Source organism: Muntiacus reevesi, chromosome 19 (assembly GCF_963930625.1).
Source record: "Muntiacus reevesi chromosome 19, mMunRee1.1, whole genome shotgun sequence".
Classification (NCBI taxonomy): domain Eukaryota; kingdom Metazoa; phylum Chordata; class Mammalia; order Artiodactyla; family Cervidae; genus Muntiacus; species Muntiacus reevesi.
The window spans coordinates 14,160,068-14,185,316 of NC_089267.1; the positions used below are offsets into that span (position 1 = coordinate 14,160,068).

The 25,249-nt window shown below is 41.6% G+C and overlaps 1 protein-coding gene across 4 annotated transcripts in view; it reads right to left on the reverse strand.

The window, feature by feature from the left end:
- FILIP1 (filamin A interacting protein 1) overlaps positions 1-25,249 on the reverse strand; it is a 214,818-nt gene that overhangs the window by 14,393 nt on the left and 175,176 nt on the right. For 2 of the 4 annotated variants that reach the window (XM_065911381.1, XM_065911384.1), the window contains 2 exons: positions 6,500-9,305; positions 1,821-2,662 (listed from right to left, as the gene is read on the reverse strand). In XM_065911381.1, coding sequence (XP_065767453.1) covers positions 2,456-2,662; positions 6,500-9,305 — 3,013 coding nt within the window. In that variant the 3' untranslated portion in view covers positions 1,821-2,455. Of the gene's footprint in view, positions 1-1,820; positions 2,663-6,499; positions 9,306-25,249 lie in introns of those variants that run through there. The other 2 variants (XM_065911383.1, XM_065911382.1) reach the window with 2 other exon arrangements.

The window sequence follows — 25,249 nt, forward strand, 5'->3', positions numbered from 1 at the left end:
TTAGCGGGCTGTATCCCCAGGCCCAGATGTGTAAACATCCTGTCCATGCATGGTTAAGCATCTTCTAGGCCCTCCCTGTGGATGGAATGAGCTTCCGGGCAGAATCTCTGTAAGCGTGATGCATGCAGGTGAAAAAGTGAAACAGCAACAGTGACATTTGAATAGGAGGTCTCCGAAGAACAGCAGGTAGAATAAAAAAATGCAGCGCTTCATTCTCTGGACTCCTTCGTTTGTTCAAATACAACATGTTATGGTGCAACAACACGACATAGCCTAGATGCCAGGGAGGCATTTGAATAACAGCGGAGTGTCCTTATTTCTGAAGGGGATGATGTCCACTCTACAAGAGAGGGGAGCTCCCTTTCAAAAGAACACAAGTCGACATTCCAAATGGCCAGATCTCTAGTTTGAATGTGTTCAGAAAGTTCATGTTGTCTTTTTCTCTCATTCTCCCTCTTCTTCTACCTTGAAATTCCCTTATCAGGACACGTCGACCATGGTTGCTTAACGTTTTAAAATATGTTTGCTGAGACCTGAGCTGTCGGCCACAGTGATCCAATTAAGTGAGTGTGAATACGGAGACGGGTCTACCTCCTTCATCCACAATTTGGGTCCAGGTTCTACGGGGAACAGGAAGTCCAGTGTGGAAAGAACAGAAGACAGTCTCTTTACCCTGAAGCTCAATGATTCCCTGGTAGCTCAGATGGTAAAGAATCTGCCTGCAGCGTGGGAGACCCAGGTTCAATTCATGGGTCACGAAGATTCCCTAGAGAAGGGAAGGCTAACCATCCCAGAACTCTTGCCTGGAGAATTCCACGGACAGAGGAGCCTGCCAGGCTATAGTTCATGGGGACACAAAGAGTCAGACTTGACTGAGTCACTTTTTTTTTTAGGGGCTTCCCTTGTGGCTCATCTGGTAAAGAATCTGCCTACAATGCAGGAGACCTGGGTCCGATCCCTGGGTTGGGAAGATCCCCTGGAGAAGGGAAAGGCTACCCACTCCAGTAATCTGGTCTGGAGAATTCCATGAACTGTATAAGCTATGGGTCACAAAGAGCTGGACATGACTGAGTGACTTTCACTTTTAAACAATGGGCTAAAAACCAATCATATGTCTTAAAAAAAAAAAAATCTACCTTTACACAAATATCAGGAGCAGGGACTATCCAAATGATTTTGGAACCCTCACAATTTGGAAGTGAAAAATAGCAACCCGTAACTAAGTACTTACTGTGTTGTTGTAAAGTTGACCCAGTTGGCTCAAAGACTTGGAAAGGTGCTGCCTACCTGAGATTTCAGATGCTAAGCTGAGGGTTATCAGCCCTGAGCTCATTTGTGGTTACTTGACTATGAAGCACTACGTCCACATCAACACGGTTAATCTCGTAGACAACAGCATTTTGCATTCACTCACTCTTCATGCATATTAAAACATGCTTAAAATAAAAAACAGTGATACAAACACAAGTAATAATACACTTCACCACACCACACACACACACACACACACACACACATACATACACACACACTCATGAACTGGTTCTGTACTTGCAAAGTCCACACTTGACTGTGAAAATGTTTCAATTCAATTAAGCTATGCATGATGTCATTTTATGTCTTGGCAACAAAGTATCAAAATTTACTGCCCGCTATTCTCTATCCATTACAACCTCTGTTGAGTTATAAAGGGCCACTTGGCAGCACCACTCCACAATTTAAATCAACTGCACACTTGAGTAGAGGGTGAGTCTGACATTAATGGCTCTAAAATTCCAATATCTTTACAATACACACACACACAAATAAGTAAAACTCTGTTTTTAGAATTCCATATATTATTTCCATTTTATTTCACATTGGAATTGTCTCCTGAAATTGGCTTCAGGGCTTTGTTTTTGCAAAACTTACGAGGCCCAGGCCTTGTAAGAATTAGGAAATGGTTTCTGCTTTTTGTTTGTTTGTCTGTTTCCCGCACATGAAGCAAATTTGGAGTTCAATGGAAGCAAATGACAACTGGTAAACTATTTCCTATTTCAGAAAAGAGCTTTTGAAAAATCAGTTACGGTGGAACAAGGCCTACTTAATTTCATTTACAATTAGGAAATAAGGCAGCAGCTTTGGAGAGGTTGTGATCCAGGCCCCCCCACTTCCCGCTCCCACAATCTTACTGGTTCAACTGATGAGTCTACTTTCTCGAAGCAAAAATGGCTCTAAGGGTCAGGCCCTGCCTCAGGCCCAGCATTCTCTGCCAAGCACGTAACATACAGTAGTTTTGCTAGTGAGTTCTATGTCCCAGCCTCAAAACAAATCCACAAAATAGGAAAGACACATGGCTATTAGTTGATTATTTTATGAACAAGGTATCGAAAACTCCAGTTAGTACACACAGCGAGTGGGCAGGGACAGACAGCAGCAGGAGCATCTGCTCGACCTACCCCCTCCGCCACTGCCCTCAGCCCTTCCCCCCTCCAGGAGAGGTAGCGCTGCTGGCTGCAGATTTCTTCAGCTCTATTTTCATAGACTGAGTCTCAGCGCGAGGCTCGAATTTGGTCAGATTTCCTGCTCCTGGGGCTGCCACTACTGGCTTTCCTGCTTTCATACCTTTTGACATAGGAATGCGGGTGGGTGTAGGTCGCTGGGCTGACCCGTCTTGTCCCGACTGCAAGAGAAGAAAAGACAGAGACACAAGAGCCGCGTTGGTGAGTCTCCCCCTGGAAATGCCATCCATCTGAACATAAGCACACCACAGGACCACCGGCAGATGAGCCCGCCCCAGAGAAGACTGTTGTTAGAAAGTTGGAGTGGCTTGCTGTCTAGTCCACTCCATCGCCCACTTTTCCCTCTCCCTGAACGTCTATGCCCAGCGTCTTTCTGTTCTCAAGTCCCCAACCTTCACTCCTGTTTCACAGAAAAACTACAGGCCACCCTGCGTACACTCGGGCATTTTTATCCCTCCTGTCCCCAAACCACCTCCACTTTCTTTAGATGAAGCAGCTCTCCTTTCCCCTCCTAATGAGGCCAATTCTTCTCTTTTTTGTCACTGTTGACCACATCCTCCATTTTGTTTTTTTGGCCTTGTGGCAGGGCATGCTAGATCTAAGTTCCCTGACCATGAATCAGACCCCATGCCCTCTGCAACAGAACCATGGAGTCTTAACCACTGGACCGCCAGGGGATTTCCCTAAACCCTCCTTCTTGAAACAACAGAGTGATCTCGGTTCATTTCCAAGGCTAACCATTCAACACCATGGTAATCCAAGTCTATGTCTCAACCACTTATGCCAAAGAAGCTGAAGTTAACAGGTTCTGTGAAGACCTACAAGCCTTCTAGAACTAACACCAAAAAGAGATGTCCTTTTCATCATAGGAGATCAGAATGCAAAAGTAGAAGCAAGAGATACCTGGATTAACAGGCAAGTTTGGCCTTGGAGTACAAAATGAAGCAGGGCAAAGGCTCACAGAGTTCTGCCATGAGATCACACAGGTCATAGCAAACACCCTCTTCCAACAACATAAGAGATGATTCCTTCTTCAAGGAGTTCCTAAAACTCTCCTGCTGTGATATCTAACTTGGGTCTCATCCATCGCCTTGGGTCTCATCATCATCTCTGACTCCTTTTCATTTTCAAAATGGCTCCCAGTTCCAGTTTGTCTGCCTTCTAAATGTGGGTATCACTGTGCTCCATTCTCAGTCCTCTTCTCATTTTCCACACTCACCCCGAAAATTACCTGAGTTGTCATGCACATGTGTCTGAGACCCTGAACCCTGAGCCATCAGTTCAGTTCAGTTCAGTCACTCAGTCATGTCCAACTCTTTGTGACCCCATGGACTACAGCACACCAGGCTTCCCTGTCCATCACCAACTCCCAAAGCTTGATCAAACTCATGTCCATCCATTTATGGATGGATCATGTCCATCCATCTAACCATCTCATCCTGTGTCGTCCCCTTCTCCTCCTGCCTTCAATCTGTCCCAGCTTCAGTGTCTTTTCCAATAAGTCAGTTCTTAGCATCAGGTGGCCAAAGTATTGGAGCTTCAGGTTCAGCATCAGTCCTTCCAATGAATATTCAGGACTGACTTCCTTTTAGGATTGACTGGTTTGATCTCCTCGCAGTCCAAGGGACTCTCAAGAATCTTCTCCAGCACCACAGCTCAAAAACATCAATTCTTCAGTGCTCAGCTTTCTTCATGGTCCAACTCTCACATCCAACTCTCACATCACAAGGCTCCCCTTAAATGCAGATCCAGATTTCTAATCACATGCTAGACATTTCCAGGGTCCCTGAGGCATCTCAATTATAACATGCCCCAAACGTTATTTATCTTCTTACCAAAACAATAATCCCCTGGGTTTCTCATTTTATCCACCCCTATGGCCAAGCCAAAAACCTCCGAGCTACCCTCTGAACTCAATATGTCATGAAATCTTCAATTCTGTCTTCAGTATATCTCTGTGGCAACCCTCTCCAGTATTCTTGCCTGGAAAATCCCATGGACAGAGGAGTCTGGAAGGCTACAGTCCAAAGGGTCGCAAAGAGTCGGACATAACTGAACAGGCACACATGCACATCCTCATTTTCACTCCCACAGTTCAAGCTTACATCTCCAGCCTAGAGAACTGCAACCATATCTCTTCCCTCAGCCTCTGCTGCCTCCAACTGATCCTTTAAATTGTTTTATTAACATATCTAAAACAGAAATAATGTCATTTTAAAAATCACTACCCTGTTTATGGCTCTCTTGGCCTATTCTCTTGAGATTAAATATCAATTCCATAATAAGACACACACGTCTTCAGCATCTGATCCCAGTGTGCACCTCCTCTTCTGCTCCTGCATGGTGTCTCCAGGTCCGACTGCTGCAGCCCAAAGGGACTGCTCACTGTCCCCCACGTGACAGCTTGCCACACTGCCGCCCCTGTGCACGAGCTGCCCTCTCTGCTTATCTTCGAATACCTCTGCCCCAGGGAAGGACTTATCCACTGGTTCCTTTGTACACCACGCCCTCACAGAACCACTACATGGGATCCGATCCTGCCTCTCCCACTAAGCCAAGAATTTCAGCAGTCCTCTCTACAGTCAGCACCCAACCTGCTGCCTGAAGAGCAGCTAAAATTGCACAAATGATCTAGTCACACTATTCGTCCCAAACTTATTGTTGACCTTGATTTTATGGGATCTGATCTACCTAAAGTATGTGGGAAAGCATCTAGACCTTAGAAATCTTAGACAGTTGTTTTAAAGTCCTACTTGCACATGGGCTTTAATGAGTAATCCGAAATGTTACTCCAGAAGGGAGGGCTATCTTGATCTGACCCTCAAAATGGGAATAAGATGTTCCAGCAGAAACTTTGCTCTAAATTACAACAATTACACCTCCCCTAGCTTTTATAAAAAAAAGAAAAAAAAAAAAATCTCAGCTATACTGTGCTGCTTAAAAAAACAGTATTGAACCATTTGAGAAGGGTGAGCAGTTCTGAATGATATTCAGCTCCTGTAGAACCAATAACAAAAAACTTTACTGACAAAGCAGTTTGTAAGTACTTTACTCTTTGAAGCCTGTCCTGGGTTTATGCTTGTGCACAGAGAATGAAAGTAAATTATAGTGAAGATACAGGGAAATAAGCCACAGTTTCTATACTCAAATAATAAGCTTCCTATCTTTTTAAGACTTTCTAATATCTGCTGCAGAACTTGCTCAGAGATTAGGGATCACAATTTCTAGTCTATTAGCTTAAATTAATATCTAAATAATACATGATCTTCTATAATTTCATCTACCAATTGTTCCCAATAAATGAAGAAAATCACTGGAGGTATTTTGAAAAACAGGATTTATTTTTAAGTTCTGGCCTTTATAACTTTGGACATGCTTTCCTATAAACCATTTAGCCTTCCAGCTGGTTTTAACTAAATATTTATCAAGCACCTGCTCGCTGCACTGTAATAGTAATAAAATATAGTGTTTAGACATATAAATTCACTTCTTTTTACTTTTAAAAAATTTTTGATAGCATAATCTTTTAATCTTACTTTTTAAATAAAGTATGACTATGACCATACATAAATGAATATCAAATGTCTGAGGTTCTGGAAATATAACCCAGGAATAGTTTTCATTTTTTTGCACATTGGCCGTTTCTTCCAGCCTCTACTTTTTAAAATACTTTAAACATTAAAAATCAAATTTTCAACCGTATTATTAGCATAGGCTGATGTGGCAAGAGGCCACTTTTGCAAGAGGATTTTGAAGTCAATATGATTTAAGCAACAAAGAGAAATTATCCTTCACAATTAGCTCAAATTAATAAAATAGGAGGCCCCTTTTTATTCTCATTTCTTGGTGCAAACAGTCTCTTGGGAAACATCTGGTAGTGTGTTTGGGCAGAGGAGAGACAAGTGCTTTGGTTGTCTTTTGGGCACTGGGTGATTCTCAGCCTTCGCTTCCCCGCCTGACCCCCGCATTGGCCTGAACCAGGACCCCTCTCTACTCACCACTGACTGGGTTCCTCTGGCTGATGAAGTCGTGACCGGGGTAATGGTGATGGTGCTGGTCACTTTGCTCGCGCCAGAGCGAGGCGAGAGGTGGTTCCTGGGCGAGCGAAGGACGGTGCCGGTGGACGCCTCCTTCTCGGCCGTCACGTTGACCGGTCGGACAGTGATCACCGGACTCGCCCCTTCGGCCGAAGTCCCCGGGCCTCGCTTAAACTGAGAGCCTAGGTGAATGTGGATTTTGTTGTCTTCCGTGGTTATGATATTGGCATTGGCGTTGTATTTCCGGACTGGGGTTGGTCCAGGCTGCTTCTCCGGGGTTACCTTGAGGACCGTCCTTCCCACGGGCATTTCCTGGGATTCGGGAGGGACATTGATGTCCGTCGGGGCCGCCGACGTGGACACGGTCATGATCTGGATGGGGGACGTGGGCCTGTCGGCAAACGCCCCCCTCCCGCCCTCTGGGGTCTTCTCCCTGGAAAAGGTGGTGATGGTGACCGGAGACATGGCTCGCTCCGGGCCGAGAGTAGCATCTGCGCCCTTCTGCTTCTGAGACAGGACGTTCGGGGAGGGGATGATGGTGATCCTCGGCTTCTGGTTGCCCAGGGTGGGGATGACGGTGGTGCTCGAGAAGAACTCTTCTGCCGTGGGGCTGGTGATCTCCAGAGTGGCGGTGCTGTTCTCGTGGTCCGGGGTCACGCGAATGTGCAGCGGCTGGCCCTGCTTGGGCGACAGCACCAGCTCTCCCGGGTGCCCTGGGCTGGCACTGGCGCGGGGCCCCTTCTCTGGGGCAACCGGGGGCCCGTTCTCCCTCTTTCTCATCCACGGGATCCAGGACTTCCTCATGGTGAGCTCGTTGGCCGCGGGCGGATACCTGTCGAGAACCGACGAACGTTCCAGAGGCTTCTTCAGTCCCACCTGGCGAAGGTTGCTCATGATGTGGTTTTCCTCCTGAAAGGACTTGCGGATGAACACGGCCGGTGTGTCCTCCTCCGCCGCCTCGCTGCCCAGGGCATCTGTCTGCACGCCCGTGGATGTCACGGGAACATCCACCATCCTGCGCCCGTTCACGCTGGGCCGCAGGGCGCGGCTGTATCGCTTGGACAGCTCCAGCTCTTTGGTCAGATGGAGGACCTCCTGGCCCATGCTTTTGTTCTTATTTTCTTCTTCCATAAACCTCTGTTGAAGGACAGAGTAATCCACTTGGAGCTGAGAAAGCTGATCTTCTTTGTTCATCAGTTCGTGAATCTTCTCTTTAAGAGCTTGGACCTCAGCTTTTAAATCACGACTTTTGGCTTCTTCCAGCCGAAATCTGTGTCTCAGCTCAGCTTCTTGGCTCACGGCCTCGCCTTTCTCTATGGCTTTGTTCTTGGCGATTTGGTGTTTGATCTCCTCCAATTGCTGAGAGAGGAAATTGGCCTTATCCTGCTCGGTTCTAAATTTCTGCTCCAGCTGGTCATACTCGTCTTCCGTCTTCATCAAGTCCCCTTCCACCACCTCCAGTTGTTGCAGACGGTTCTTCAGTCTCTCAATTTCCAGCGTTAGTTCCTTAATTTTGTTATCTTCGGGGCAAGTGAGCTCAGGTCCTTTTCGAGACCTTCCTCTTGTTATTTCTCTCTCCACTTCCTCTATTCCATCAAGTCTCTTCTTTAATAAGTCCACACTGCAGCTTAATTCAGAGGATTTTTCTTCTTCACTTTTCAGTTTGCCTATTAACTCATCTCTCTCTTTCGTTAAATTGTATACCTTTTCCTCCATTTCAGATTTCAGCTTTAAAAGCTTCTTACTTTCTTCGATGAGCTTTTCCGTGACGTCCATAACCTTTCCTTGCTCCACCTTAAAATTTTTGTTGAGTCCATCCACTTTTCTCTCCTCTTGCTTTATTTTTTCCATCATATTTTTCCTTTCATCCACCAGCATCACAGTAAAGGACTTCAACTTTGTAAGATCGTCTTTGAGGCTTAATTCAGCCTTTTCCAATCGACTTTCAGAACATTCCAGTTCTTTAACCCGACTCTTGACCACCTCCAGTTCATTGAGCAGGTCCTTGGTTAAGTTCTTTTCTTTCTCCAGATTTAAGTGCAGCTGGGTGCACTCAGATTTACTCTTGCTAAATGCTTCTTCCAGTTTCTCCAGTTCCGACATTCTCTTCTGTAACTTCTCAACTTCAATTTTGAGCTCCCGGCTATGGTGTTCTTCCTCCTGCAGTTTCTTTCTCAGTTCCCGGCACTGGGACTCGGTTTTCGTGATCTCTTCGTCTTTACCCTCCATCTCAAGCACGCGCTTCCGTAGATTTTCCACTTCTGCCATGAGGCTGGAGTTGCCGCATTCCCCTTTGGCAATCTTATCTCTTAGTTCCTGAAGCTCTTCTTCTGCCTTCTGAAGGTTTTTGTTGGTCTCTTCCAGCTCCTCGATTCTCTGAGTCAGGCCAACCAGCTTGAGTCTGAGTTGTCTGTTGTGAGACTCCTGACTGGCCAACTTAGCATTCATCTCCTCATGCTCTTGGGAAAACCTTGATGCCTTGTGTTCAAAGTCCACTTCCAACTTGAGCAATTTCTGCCTGTCTTCTTTGGATTTGGAAGTGATGGCTTTAAGCTTTTCTTCCTCTTCCCTCAGTTTCTGAGTCAAGTCCTGTACTTTCTGACTCTGCAGGCCAAGTTGCTCGATGTGCATCTGCCTTTCATCCACCAGCATGAGTGCAAAGGACTTGAGTTTCACAAGCTCATCTCTCAGTTTGTTGAGCCGCTTAGCATTTTCCTTTTCTTTGCGGGCTTGGTAAGCTTTTTCCTGTTCAAGGAGTTTTTTCAACCTAGAAAACAAAAAATATTAAAATATCCTATTTTATTACATAATATTTTATTTATGATATGTTTTTATACATATTAGAAGATTGTGTGCATGCTAAGTCTCTTCAGTCATGTCCAACTCTTTGTGACCCTAAGGCCTGTAGCCCACCCGGCTCCTCTGTCCATGGGATTCTCCAGGCAAGAATACTGGAGTGGGTTGCCATGCCCTCCTCCTGGGGATCTTCCCAACCCAGGGATCCAACCCATGTCTCTTAGGTCTTCTGCATTGGCAGGCAGGTTCTTTACCACTAGCACCACCTGGGAAGCCCATTAAAAGATTAATCAGTAATAAGTCTGTCTTAGATATGAGCCAAAAATAAAATGTTATTATAATAAATCCCCTGTCAGTTACTGAAATATGAAGGTTTAACACATAGCCATAAATGAAACCAAGCAGAAGTCAGGATTCTAGCTACCCATAGTAAGGGGTAGCATCTAGAAGGGAGCCTGGAGAGAGCTTTTCACATTTTCTGTTTCATAATCTGTGTGCCTTTTACAAAGAATTATTCAGCTTCTGAAATTTCAGTAAGTTGAACCCTGATGAGTAACTTTCTACATATATGCTCTACTTCAATAATGTAACGATGGAGTAAAATTTAGGTTTTGCAATAATAGTGACTATTTGTGTAGAATTTTCTGTATTCTAGGCACCAGTCTTTATTTTATCCTCATGGAAAGCCTCCGAGCCGGTTACCGCCACTGTTCTCCCAAGGAAGATGAGATGGGACCAGCCCCAGTCAGTCAGAAAGGAACAGGCCTGGGGTCTCATGCGGTGCAGTCCAGGATACTTGCTCTTCACCTCGCATCGTAAGACTTGAAAAGAGAAATTCACTTTAACTGAAAGGGAAGACTCAGAAAAGAAGATGCTTTGGGTTTCCTTGTTTTGTATGCAACTATCACCCGACAGGAGCAGGGCAAGACGAGCTTTCTGATAGAGAACCGAGCTACATAAGTGACTTGAGTTAATACCAGAGCTGGCACAGGATCTTATCTCTGTTTTCTGATTTAAACATTTCCTTTTAGATTGAAAGCTAGGTAGGAAGGAAACACAAATTCCTATCAATCCAAAAAGACATGGCAGTCACAGGAATTACTGTTGTATATGCATGAAATGCGTTTTCTCTATGGTGGGTGGTGGTGGTGTTTAGTTGCTAAATCGTGTCTAACTCTTTGCAACCCCATCGACCATAGCCTGACTGTAGCATGCCTGGCTCCTCTGTCCATGGGAGTTTGCAGGCAAGAATACTGGAGTGGGTTGCCATTTCCTTCTCCAGGGTTATGGTATTAATGTATAGGTTTTAATGTTAATGTATAGCTTTAAAAAGTAGAAACAGAAGTAGACCAAAGTATATTTACGATACTTATGGTTGTCAGTTAGCTTACACCAATTTTTAACAGTTCTTTTCAATTCTCCATAAAACAAAATTAATATAATATTTACCATATGTAGTGTAAGAATGCATTTAGTAATTTATACTTATACGAGAAGCAAGTTATAAACAACCACTAATGTATTTGTTGTAAGTACATTTTTTTCTTTCAACATATTTTGAACTTTATTTATTATGAAAGATTTATTTCATAATTAGATGAACTTGGATCAGATTAGATTTACTTGGATAACAGATTAGCTGTTATCCAAGTAAACAGACCTTAATAGTGTCATATTGGACTGTGCAAGAAATGATGGAACATACACAGAGTAACTATAATCAAACCCAGTGTCAGATAGTTATTACAGAAATAGCTCAGCTGATGTCACTGAGTTTTTTTCATAGAATATATTTCTATAAAATATACCTTTGTATCTAAGCATCTATTAACTGAAATGGGTAACTTCCAAACTCATTATGGCTTTATTTATAAAATAAGACAAAAATAATTCTTTTCAATTGCATGAGTTGAATGAGTAATACTGTAATAGCTTCACTAATTGTGGTTCTTACATGTGTAAAAGGGCATTTTATTGATTATCTTATCTTTTCACTCAACGTCAAAACAATTGAAATGTCACTTTACTGTAGAATAAGAGACTTCAGGGGATATTTTCAAATTCTTGACCTAACTAGATTGTTAGAGACAAATTGCTTTAAAATATCACTGTTCTCAAATGTAAGGCTTAAAGTGTTGAAATTTCTAAAGATAGTTGTTGAAGAATCTTATGCCTCTGTGCTATTTGAGGCAGAGAGCTGGAATGGCTAAAACATAGACTTTGAGGTCAGACACAACTGTATCTGAATCCTGGCTCAACTGAAAACCTGGACCCTAATGTTTTCTAGGCTGTAAAGGAAGGTGCAATGCCTACTAATACCTCCCTCACAGGATGTTCTAAAGACTGAGAGATGGAAAAAAAAAACTCACTGACACACAGACTCAACACATGGATGTAATAAAACATAAATATAAGAACTAGAGAGTACGCTATTTCCTCCACATGGGAAGTCTGTTCAATGCTTTTTGTGTTTAATCTGTAAGTATTTTTACGTCATTATCTTGACTTTGATAGTAAAACCTGGGGCAGTGATGTTTCAACCAGAGAAAAACCTAGTGTTTTCTGCTCAGTAGACAATTCTGTGAGCCAAGGGCATAACCTTAGATCTTGGCTCCATAAAACCACATTTTTCAGGTCCTCTTACCTGTGACTATTTCTCTTTTGCTAGGCCCATTAAACTTTCTCTCCTTCCCTCTTCTTTCACATTTTAGGCCATTCTCACCTTTTAAGGTCTTCCCTTGTGGCTCAGCTGATCAAGAATCTGCCTGCAATGCAGGAGACCTGGGTTCAACCCCTGGGTTGGGAGGATCCTCTGGAGAAGGGAAAGGCTACCCACTCCAGTATTCTGGCCTGGAGAATTCCATGGACCATATAGTCCATGGGGTTGCAAGGAGTCGGACACCACTGAGTGACTTTCACTTTTACCTTCATCTTTTAAAGTGGACCTGACAGCAATACACAACCCATTCTCTGCAGGCTCCCAAAGCCCAGTTCCCGGTTGGTGTAGCTGAGAGTTAGATCCAGGACTTGGTAGACTTGTGTGGCTCACTTTGCCAACACTTTGCCAACAGTATCTGTGCACAGAGACCTGAATTCAAGTATCTGTAGGCAGGGCGCTGGGGATGGGAAGGATGAGATGAACTGCGAAGACTTTGCAAAAGATAATGTAGACTGTGACTGCTTACTCACTGGCAGGAAGGGAGAGAAAAAATTACTTCAGTGCTTTGGGTCTGAATAATTGCAAATAGTAGTGCCTTTAATAGAAGCAGGAAAAGAGATGAGAAAAGGTATTGGTAGAAATTGAGAGTTGAAGCAACACTAACTTGAAAAGTATACCAGACAACAGTTAACAATACTGTACTGTATACTTAAGAAAAATGTTAGGACGGTAGATCTTGGGTTTTTATTTCAATAAGGGAAGTGACAGTTCCTTAAACATGGGAATAAATATGATATGCAAAGGAGAAACTATGCACAGAGAGAAAAAGGAAAGGATGGAGAAAAAAACTTAGGGAAATGCCCAGAAATAAAGGGCAAAAGAATGAGGAGGAGCTATGGGAACACATGTCAAGAGAGGGGAGAGAGGACTGAGGTGGGGAGATATAATTATACCTGAAGAAATAAACATTAAGAAAACCTGGAAAGTTTTCTAAGATATCAGATAAAGGGAGAAAGCTGTAAACAAATACTAAGTGGAGTGGAGAGAAAGCTGCAAGGGGAGACCCATGAAACAACACAGGGGCACCAAAGAAAGAGAGGGCTTGTCTCCACCAACCTGCCCTTCCAGTCAATTTTGGCATTCCATTTACAGGTGATTTTGTTTTTGTTTTTCTTTTTTCTTCTCCCATATCTACAAATCCTCCTTTTTACATTAAACAAGCATCGAGAAGCATTATCATATCATTGTGCACATTTCACAAAACAGAACGACTATGGCATATTATGTTTCTATTTCAAACAATTTTCTAATAGTTATGCTTTCACATTGTGCTTTAAACACTTAATTTGCTCTACATTACAGGGCACTATTTCCATGTAATTACACTTGAAAGAGCAAATTAAGAGGATTTTGGTGCTTTATGTGCCCACTGGCCTTACCACCTCCCTCTGCTCTCTTTTCTATCCGTCTTGCCTTTCTTCAACCATACCCTAGTTCTGAACATATTAACATTAAAAGGAGACAAACCAGAAGACCAAGACTAAGAAAGTGAATTAGTGCCCTAATTCTCATCAGCAGTTGCAAGCAGAGCATTAAGTATTCTGAAATCAAATTTATTCTTGGCAAGATCTTAATTTTCTGCAAACATTTTATCTTATTTAGAGGACAAAAGGAAGACAATAATCTAATAGATTCTTCAGAATTCTCTTGCCTTTCTTAATAACTATTCTTAAACGTATTCCTAATTTCTCTTTCATACCCAATAAAACTATGTGTTTTTTAAACTTACAGATTTGTCATTTATAAACATATTCAGATATTAAATAATTTTCACCAAGAAGACGTTAAAAGTATAGGCTCAAATATTCTGTTTATGGGGCACACATTTGTCAAGACTCATCAAAATGTATAATAAAATTGGTGAATTTTGTAATATATAAATTATATCTGAAGAAAAAAACATTAAGAAAAAGCCCTGGAAAGTCTTCTAAGATGTCAGATAAAGGGAGAAAATTGTAAACAAATATAAAAGAGTCACTTAAAATACAGTAGAAAACATAAAATAGGTTATTAATCTTAAGGCAGAAAGAGGTAAAAGCAGAATTTGAAAAAATAAAGAGAAGGCAGCTAAGATTTTCAGATGGAGTTTGGACTGACTAGAAAACTTGTCCTGGGGAAATAATGTTTCAGGTACTAGAAAACCTTTAGTTCTAAAATTTCAAGAGGCTCTTAAAAGCACATCCCAAACTCAAATTTTTGCTAATAATTAATTTTTAAAAAAAATAAAGGATAGGAAGAAAGGTGTTCTGATAATAAAACATTTTATTTACCAAGCATCTATTATAATACATCCTTGGTTATGTGTTAAGTGTTTTTATTAGTTGATTTTATTTTCATAACAATCCTTTGAGCAAAGGTTACTCATTACTATACTGTTTCATAAACAAGAAAGTCATTTGATTTAATCAAGGGAACAGGACTAAGAAGGTCAGATTGGGATTTTAGACCAGATCTATTTGACCACAGTGCTTTTTACAATAAAGTTATTTCTCAAGTAGGTATTGCTTGGAGAGCTGAAGTTTGCAAGACTCTAGGTTGCATGTGTGTGTGCTAAATCGCTTCAGTAATGTCCCACTCTGTGCCACCCTATGGACTGTAGCCCCCAGGCTCCTCTGTCCATGGGGATTCTCCGGGCAAGAATGCTGGAGTGGGTCGCCATGCCCTCCTTCAGGGATCAAGCCCATATTTCCTATGTATCCTGCGTTGGCAGGTGTGTTCGTTACCGCTAATGCCACCTGGGAAGCCCATTTGTTTGTTAATTGCATCTTATTTGATTTAGCCTATCTTTCTGGAATTGTCAAGATCCTCCTTGAATTGTTTCATCACCCAGTATATCAGTTCATATCCAGAATTCTGTCAAAGGAAACATGACCCCAGTGATTAATTAAAGGACAGGTCAATGCACAAAGCACTTTAAATATATTTAGGCTCTCCCTGCTGCTGACATCAACCCATTCAGCAGCTGGGGCGTCATCACTGGCCACCCACGAGTCTGTGGAGCTATTAGTCATCATCTTCCTGAGCTCCCAATCCTCCCCATGTGCCTGTTCCAACCACATCTTTCTCACATCAGTCAACTAAACCCAAATTCTCTCAGATGTTTGGGTCCCAAATCTAGAGTCATCCTTGAGTCCTAGGCATCCTCATTCAGTTCTTCAACAATTCTTGTCAACTCAACCTACAAAATACAATCTACAGATGAATGGTTCTTACATTTTTAAAAGCTTGTAAAACATAACTAAGAAGAGGCAGATACCATATGTGGCCTGCTAAGTCTAAAGTAGGAGTCTAGTGGAAACAGCTCGGTAAAAGCACACAACTGGGAAATAGACATAATAGGTGGCTTAATTGAAATGAAGGGTACTTGTGGGAACAGTATGAGGAAAAGAGGTTGAAAAGGAGGGACAAGCCACTCCAAGCCCCCTGTGGGCTAACAGGATGGATCTGAACTTGGGATTCAAAATATGAGGAAGTTCAACAGCTCTGGAGAAGTTGAAAATCAGGATGCTGCAAAAAAAGGAGTTGAGAAATACAATGAAGTCTGAATGAAAGTCATGTCATTGAAAAAAAAAAAGAGAGAAACAGGGTCACATAGTGATTCTTAGGAGACAGAGTTTATACGGTTTGGTGACAGAGTAAGGATGGAGAGGGGGAATTTGGACAGACTCTCCACCTTCTGGACAGGGTTATTAGTTTGCTGTAATTGATTATCACATATAGGCTAGGAGAAGAGAAACAGACTTGGAGGGATAGCTCATGATGCTCCAAAAAAGGTACACTGACTTTGAGGTTGTCAAGAACCTACAAGTGAAATGCTTATTGGTAGCCTGGAGTTCAGGAGATGAATCTGGACCAAAGATACAGACTGGGAGTGTCCAGTGACAGTGTAATCTAAAGCCATGAGAGAAGGACATCTCTGGAGGTCCAGTGGCTAAGACTCTGAGCTCCCAATGCCAGGAGTCTGGGGTTTGATCCTTGGTCAGGGAACTAGATCCCACATGCTGCAACTAAGAGTTTGTTTGCATGCCGCAACAGCAACTAAGACCTGGCACAGCCAAATGAATGAATACTAAAAAAAAAACAAACAAACAAAAAAATTTAAAGTCATGAGAGAGGATAAGATGAATGAGAGGTATGAGACATCAGAGAGAAGGAGAAGCAAGGACAGAAAAAAGACACTGAGATGAGAAAACATCAAGGAACTTAATGAGAGAGGCTGAGCCGGGAGGGCCAGAGAATTAGGAGAGAATCCAGGCAATCGTGGGTTTGCAGACACCAACAGGGCAGGAAGGGGATGTGTCCATAGCACAATGCTCTGGAGGGATCAAGTGAGAGATAGGAAAATGGCCATTGTTTTCATTTAAATTCAAATTTAAAGAAAACTCCTTCCATTGGATATGTCAGCATGCATATTGACAGTTCTTTGCCTGAGCTGTTTTCATGGAGTTTGGGGACAAAATACAGAATAAAGCTTAGCTGGGAAAAAGAAAAATGGAGACAAGTATCTGAGACTAATTATTTGAAATCTTGATTATGAAGGAAGGAGAAACAGGCAACTGGACACAGGACGCAGGTAAGGTAGGTTCAATATCTGTAACCTCATTTGTTAGATGAGAGATATTAGCTTGGTCCCACTTTAAAGCCCTTTGTTTTTCTTAATAGAAATAGTTTAGTTAATAAATGAATAATAGTAGAATACATAAGGAGGTAACTATAAAATACAACTATTTTGCAATCCTCAATGATATAATGGGCATAGGCAAGGCTCATCAATGTTTCCTAAAAGATAGCCAGATACTGTGTACATATGTATGGACCTCCACCCAAGAAATATTCTTACCAGAAAACTGAACCTGAATCAGATTGAGCTTCACAGGGGCAAGAAACATACTAAATGACATTATGATGATACAATCAGGAAAATTCAAAATGTAGAGTCTATACAGTTAAAAAACCTAGTTTCTTCAGTAAATAAATCCCAAGAAGAAAGAGTGTGGGAGTTGAAACTATGGATTAAAAGAAATTGAATCTGTTTCAATTCTCCTCCAAATTTTTAAAAAATGAGACAATTGGAAAAATTATGTTAAGGAATTATTATTACATTTTAGGTATAATAAAGGATCTTGACAATATTTTCAAAAGAATCTTTATATTTTAGGAATATATATTGAAATATTTACAAATGAAATGATATGTCTGGAATTCACATGAAAAATAATCTAGGGGAGTTAGGATAGATGAAACCAGATTGGTCAAAAATTGATTAGTTGTTGAAGTTAAGTACATGAGGGTTCATTATACTATTTTATTTTTGTAAATTTTTTGAAATTTTCCATAATAAAATTTAACCACTCATTGTATATAGTCTTTAGCTTTTGTCCACCCAAGTCTCAGCTAGTTTGGAGACTGGTCAGATTTTCTCTTTCCTTACAGTACCACGTGACTCTCCTACTATTGTGATTGTGGGTGATTCTTTCATTCATTTCTATGTTTATTAAGTTATGCTTGTTGAAGTCTCAGACTTTTTCTTGCTTATTGGGATCCATTTACACTTATTCAAACTAACGCCAGGAAAAGCAGCTCATTCTGTACTGTTCCACAGATATTTGTTAATTTCTTTCCTTTTAGAGTCAAAAAATAAAATGTTTTGGAGGAAAAGGGGGAAATGAAAGATTTTTTTAAGCCTGCTTCTGCTTTTCCATCTTTGAGATAAACACCTTCCCTGAAACAATTGTCAATCTCTCCTCCTAAAGACTCAGGGCTGCACTGGACTATATTCATTCTCACTTTTATCCTTGGAAGTAAACCATGTAAGATTTCACAGATCTTTTTCTCCATCTTTCTTGGCACTCCCACTTTTTCAACCATTTCTCCAGATTTCTCAGTGTTAGCTCCAGACCAGCAATTCTAATTCTCTCTTTCCTTCAGTGTCACTTGTCACTATCTTAATCCATCAGACCCCATTTGAAACTCTGATGTCATCCTAGGTTTGTTTCTTATCCAGATCATGCTAATTTTCTTGCTCACTGTTTCCTTCCCCTCCACTATTTTTGCTCTTCACCTCTCTCTGTGTATATGCCTCTCTGTCTTTCATGAAAAAACACAGGTTAAAACTAGCAAGGACATGATAGTAATTAGAGATGAATGAACCTCAGGAGTTAAGCTTGCCTGCAGTTTGAAGTCTTAAATCACATGCATTTTCTGCCCAACTAGAACATATCAGTTCAGTTCAGTTCAGTCACTCAGTTGTGTCCAACTCCTTGTGACCCCATGGACTGCAGCACACCAGGCCTCCCTGTCCATCACCAACTCCCAGAGTTTGCTCAAACCCATGTCCATTGAGTTGGTGATGCCACCCAACCATCTCATCCTCTGTCATCCCCTTCTCCTTCCACCTTCAATCATTCCCAGCATCAGGGTCTTTTCAAATGAGTCAGTTCTTCACATCAGGTGGCCAGAGTATTGAAGTTTCAGCTGCCGCATCAGTCCTTCCAATGAACATTCAGGACTGATTTCCTTTAGGATGGCCTGGTTGGATCTCCTTGCAGTCCAAGAGACTCTCAAGAGTCTTTCCCAACACCACAGTTCAAAAGCATCAATTCTTCAGTACTCAGTTTTCTTTGTAGTCCAACTCTCACATCCATACATGACTACTGGAAAAACTATAGCCTTGACTAGACTGACATTTGTTGGCAAAGTAATGTCTCTGCTTTTTAATATGCTGTCTAGGTTAGTGATAACTTTTCTTCCAAGGAGTAAGCGTCTTTTAATTTCATGGCTGCAATCACCATCTGCAGTGATTTTGGAGCCCAAAATAATAAAGTCTGACACTGTTTCCACTGTTTCCCCATCTATTTGCCCTGAAGGGATGGGACCAAATGCCATGATCTTTGTTTTCTGAATGATGAGCTTTAAGTCAACCTTTTCACTCTCCTCTTTCACTTTCATCAAGAGGCTCTTCAGTTCTCCTTTGCTTTATATAGTACAGAACTAAGTAGCTTGGTGGGCTTCCCGGGTGGTGCAGTGGTCAAGAACTCACCAGCCCATACGGGATAGGCAGGAGATGTGGGTTCAATCAGGTTCAGATGTGTCAGGAAGATCCTCTGGAGTAGGAAATGGCAACCCACTCTAGTATTCTTGCCAGGATAATCCCATGGACAGAGAAGACTGGTGGGCTACAGTCCATGGGCTTGCAAAGTCAGACATGAATGAGTGACTGAGCACACACACACAATCTATCTTTGAAAGCCACAACTGGCAGCAACTGAAAGGCTTGCGAAGCTCGTGGCTGATAACAAATTCTTCTTCTTGAAGATGGTGAGATCTCCTCCTACTAGGTGAGCACATGCTCCAAGCTTGCAACATTTGGTAGCAACCAGACTCCACTGTAAAATTCGAATTTAGTCTTCATGAAAATCTAGTAAGATGCTAATTTAAATTTACAAATGCTGTATTCAGAAATAAATCACTTACTGTTTTACTAGTATAATAAGTTACTCTCAGTAACAGCAGAAATTAAAGTCTAGGAAATTATTTATTTTTTTGCCCCAAACCATTGAAACAACTGTTTTCTCCCATTAGTTTCCTGCCCAACAGGAGGCCCATATTTGAGAATCACTGGGAACAAGCTCTCTGTTCCTACATTCTGGTACAAAGCTCTCTGACTCATATAGAAGGTAGCCAGGATTCATTAACTCACTTAAAAATTCAACAAAGATGGGTCATAAAACATTATCATCATAAAACAATGTATCAGGTGATGGAATAAAAAAAAAATAAATTGCAATGCTCTGTAAGAAGTGCCATTTGTGCTTTGAATTTAGGCTACTCCATGCAACGGTGAAGATGTGATTGGAGGAAGTCATTGTTCATGTCTTTGTAATTGTTTTTCCAGTAGCGTTCCCCTGCTGTGGGGAGCAGCCCATATGGTCCCTTTGGGAGAACTACATAAGGGTCACCCTCCTCCCTTGGGAACCAGGACTGGCTTGACATGCTAAATGAAGACCAGATTTCAGTCCCCTTCCTTTCTGGTCAGGAGCTACCACCTGCACAACCACACACTATCAGCCCAGGTCTTCTTCTGTCTCACCCTTTAGGTTTTGGTTCACATCTCCTCCCCAGAGAGGCGTTCTCTAGTTAGCCTGTTGAAAACAGCTTTCCTAGCCACGTTCCATCGGGACTCCCTGTTTATTTCTTTTACTGCACGTTCCCTGTCTGAAAGGATCTGTTTCCTTTATTCGTGTACTTAGACACTGTCTTTCCACCACTGCACAAGACGAAAGCACCATAAGAGCAGAGTCCAGCTAATCTCCTTGCACATGCCTAACACAGAGTAGGTGCTCAGCCAGTATTTGTACAATGAATGACTAAACACAGGCCATTCTGATGAAGAATGAAAAAAACACTGTGCCCTGTAAAGGGCAAACATCACGCAAATGTGAGAAAAGAGAACATCTGAAATTCAGAACAGTAGTCAACCTCAGTACACACAGTAGGAGGTGGGACAATGTCAAGAGATGAGACTCCAGTGAAGGCGGAGGTCAGATCATTGAACAGTTTGGATGTGACTCCTAAGGAGTCAGGCACCATCCTGAGGGTTATACAGACTTCTCAAAGGACTTTAAGAACAGTGATAACAGACAATTTCAATATTAGGATAGTCTGATGACAACATGGTACATGGATTGCAGAAAGGGGATATGAGACACAGGGAAATCAGTTATGTAAGTATTGAAATTTTCCCAAGCCAGAGGAAAAATAAAGACAAAACTAAGATCACACTGCAATATGAGAAAGGGAGATTATAGGAATAGTTAGGACGGAGAGTTGTCTAGTTTTGGTAACTGATAGAATGTGAAGGTTAAGGTAGAAAGAGATGGGATTCTTCCTGCGTTTTGATGTGGGTGAGTATAGGAATGACAGAGGCTTTCCTTGATCACACTGCCCAGAAGCATCACAGTCTAGCTGATTGATCTAACCGGCACCACGGGAATCTTAGGAAGATGATTGCCCCCCTTTCCCTCAGTGCTTTACTGACTTGAGCTAAGGACAAACTATCTTCTTGAAAAACTCAACTGACTCAGGATGGGCAAGACAAGTTTTTAGGTCTTTTCTAGAAGTATGACTTTTTGAAACGTTCACTTTTAGATCTCACTTTGCTTCATCTTTGAAAAAAAAAAAAAAGCAGCTTTCTCTTACAAACTTGTGAGGGATGCAAATTAGGTCTCAAAAACATCTTGGTAGAAAGTGTTTTTGAATAGGGATCTTGACTTAAGAGATCAATGTTATATCCAGCTGTAGGAAAAAAAAAACTATTATTGAAATTACTAAATTACCAAGCTATTAATTTGTATATTACTTGATAACATAAAATTCTACACTTTTCATTATTATCTTTTGTAAGATAGGCATCATATTAGTAAGCTCCTTCTAGCTTCAAGCTTGCTTCAGTCAGTAGGAGGCACCAGGACTTCCCAGGCGGTCCGGTGGTTAAGACTCTGAGCTCCCAATCCTGGGAGCACATGTTTGATCCCTGCTTGGGGAACTATGATCCTGCATGTCATGCAATGTGGCCAAAAAAAAAAAAAAAAGGAGACACTGAAAGGAGATCAGAGAATGTATCAATGCCCTTTTGAGTCTTGGCTATTTGGCTTCATTCTTCTCCTAAGGGCCACAGTCCCTGTTCAGAGCTCTTGCCTATAGATAGTTACTCTTGAGGGCTCTGGTAATTACTGGTCCTGTTAACTAATTCTCTATGTGCGTATATATAATGATATCAAATTACCCTGTTTGAGTCTGCTGGGTTTTGTTTTGCTTTTTTTTTGCTGTAACCTTGCATATTATACTGTATCTTGAACAGATCTTAGAGTGTGTAAGGTGCAGAGTTCAGGATCACTTCCCTTCTCTACCCCCAACACACAACTGTATGAGGCATGATGTCTCTGAAGACAGATCTGGAACTTGGAATCACAGGACAAATTCAAGAAGAGGGAAGTCACAGATAGCACTGGTGGAGAGTGGGTCTGTGAAGAATTGAGGAACAGGAAGAATGACTGAGGATAGCACAGGTGCACATTGCTAAGCATGGGGAGCTGAAGCAAGAAGCGGGAAGGCAGAGCGGTGCTCCACCTCCCTCGGACCAGACACGAAGGGGCCTCATCTGTCCCTGCCCTCAGGCTGGGCGGCGGGCACAGGCCTTCCCTGGGACCCCAAGGCAAAATTCCTGAAGCCTAGCTCTTTACCCTTTTTCATTTTGCAGTGAGTTCTTTAGAGCTAGAATGTTTCTGGTTGATAAAGGAGAAAAACCACAAATACTGAACGCTGAATGGGAATATCCAGGAAAATAAAAATAGGTAACTGCTGACAGAGGACCAAATATGAAATCACAAATATGAAATTTGTGTATAGAACTCATCTAACTCTGTAGAACTCCCAATCATGCCAATGATTTTCACTGACAGAGGATATATGCCTTTTGGGGGGGGGCACTTGTCATTTCGAGCTAACCCTCTGTTCAGTGTGGTAGTTCTGAGTACATGCTCTAGAGTCAGACTATCTGGTTTGCATCTCGTTCTGCACCATCCTAACTTGATCAAGTTTCTTAATTTCTTCTTCAGTTTTCTTCTGTATCAAAGCGGGATGATAGTATCTGAGCACAGGGTCATTGTCAGAATCACATAAATGATTATATGTGAAGGGATAAGTACGCATTAAATGTTAGATACTATTAGCAACGATGCTAAATTGAAACTCACTGCCAATCTGTCTTCCCTGCCCCTCCACCTGAATGAATTCTTCAAAGCTATTGGGGGTGGGGTGCCTCTACTATGCAGTGGGAAAGATCATTTCATTCTTGAGACCTAAGAATGCTGTTGTTTATTTGTGGACACAGATGAGCAGTTTCTACCCACCATGTGTTAGTGGGTTAGTCGCTCAGTCATGTCCTACTCCTTGTGACCCCATGGACTGTTGCTCACCAGGCTCCTCTGTCCATGGGATTCTCCAGGCAAGAATATCATTTATTGTGTTTTCATATTTCCTAAGTTGGTCAAAATACTACTCACACAACTTCAGGTTGATCAGATAACAGTGGAAAGAAGATGTCATTCTTTCCCTTTGATGTTGACGAACAGTCAGCCAGGTGCATACATTTACTGAAAGATTTTCAGGAGGAACAGAAAAAGCCATGAAGCAGAGAAATTTGTCTCTAACTGTGTGGCCTTGAGCTCTTTCTTCCAAGTGGCCCCTCACCCTAACCCAAAGACCCATTCCACCCCCAAAGAAGGTGTCACCAAGGTGCATCACAGCTAATTATGGGATGCTGCCTCTAGGTAATGAGGGTTTCCTAAGTGGCTCAGTAGTAAATGCAGGAGATGCAGGAGCCTCAGGTTCAACCCTGGGATGGAGAAGATCCCCTGGAAAAGGAAATGGCAACCCACTCCAGAATTCTTCCCTGGGAAATCCCATGGACAGAGGAGCCTGGCGAACTACAGTCCACAGGGCTGCAAAGAGTTGGACAGGACCTAGCGACTGAGCACGTATGCCTCTAGGTAACATTGTGCATTATCACAAGAAATACTCACCCTCAGACAATAAGCTCAAGGGAGTGATTTACCAGGGAAGCCAGAGAGTGGGGACGGTTTTGAGGTCCCTGAAACCTCAGTATGAGGGGTCCTCCCACAGGCTAGAGAGGCCTCTCCTGTGTTCACTTAGAACATGCAGGGAGGGATGGGGCAGAAGTCAGATCTCCTGAGACTATTGAAATAAGTTGAAGATAATCCATAAGGGTACACACATACCCCATTTTATCACTTTACTCTGTACATGTATTTATAGATTGCTGGACAAAAGTCACATTTTAAGCTCATATATTATGGGAACTCACAATATAAAAACATATCCTGTGGCAAAGCCTTTTATTAAGATACAATTCATCTGTCTCTTGGGTAAATCTATTTTCATAAATAAGATTTGTTTAATATAGACAAGAAATAAGCAGCAAATTAACTTAAGTACATAAATCACTGATAGCAATGCATTCACATGCATTTATTTACTCAGAAAAATAACCCTCTCCCTTTGGAAAATGCCAGTGGAATTTATTGCCATTGTATCCAAAAGTCTTTTTAAAAGCTTTTAAATATAAGCATATGTGAAATTTCACTAGACTTTAAAAATTACTTTAGCATATATCTAAAAATTACTTTATCCAGTTTTCAAGTAGCCTTAAAGCTAATTTTAAAAATAATAAGTCAAAACAAATAAAATTCCAAAACTCAGACTTAATTTTTGTATTGATCCTGACTATTGTTGATCAAGAGAAAGAGAAATGTGCCATGCCCTTCTGTTGTGGAAAGGATATTTAGTCTTACAAGCAAACAGAAATTCATTCAGTCACATGGAATTAAGAATACAGGCAGATCAATGCAGTGAACCCAAGATTTTCATCACAGCTGAATTCAAGATTTTCGTCACTTTAAACACAAAAACAAAACATTAACAATCAGTGTTACACAAAATTAAATCTACACAAACGAAAACCATACCATCTGCCCTTATGTTCAAATTTCTGTACAACAGGTCATATGGATCTGAAATCATGCTATAAGAACTTGATTAGGACCAAATGAAGGTTTTTCTTTTCTCTTTTTTTTGGTGAAAGACACGTTCCCTTAGCCCTATTGAATGCTAAATACAAGCTATTTGTTTTTATACACTCTGCTAAATTCAGACAGTGCTTTTTGGCAGTTTGAAAAAGTACTAAAGCTGAACTTTTTACACAACTGTTTTAACACGGTCTGAATTTTAATGCCATTTACACTTTAAAATAAAACCTCCTGTTTGCTTTGTTATTCTTGTTATCACTGCCACACTGACTGTTTCAGCATAAACACAGCTTTCTTTAGATCACTGTGCAATCCAATTCATTGCCAACTTTTGCAAGCCTTCTCCACATGTGCAAAGAGAGATCTGCAGAAAATCCACATAACAAGAACAAAACCTTTGAAAATAATCTTTTCACCTCAAATTAGTTTTTTGCTCACCAAGAAATCGTAAGTTAGAAGAGACATTTATAGCACATGGAAAGGTTGTTAAAAGCCTTCAGAACACTATAGGGCTGCTGGCAGCAAGATAAGAGATTTTTTCCATTCTTATACAAACTCCCCAAGGTTCTGTAGGGTGAGATTACTGTTCCC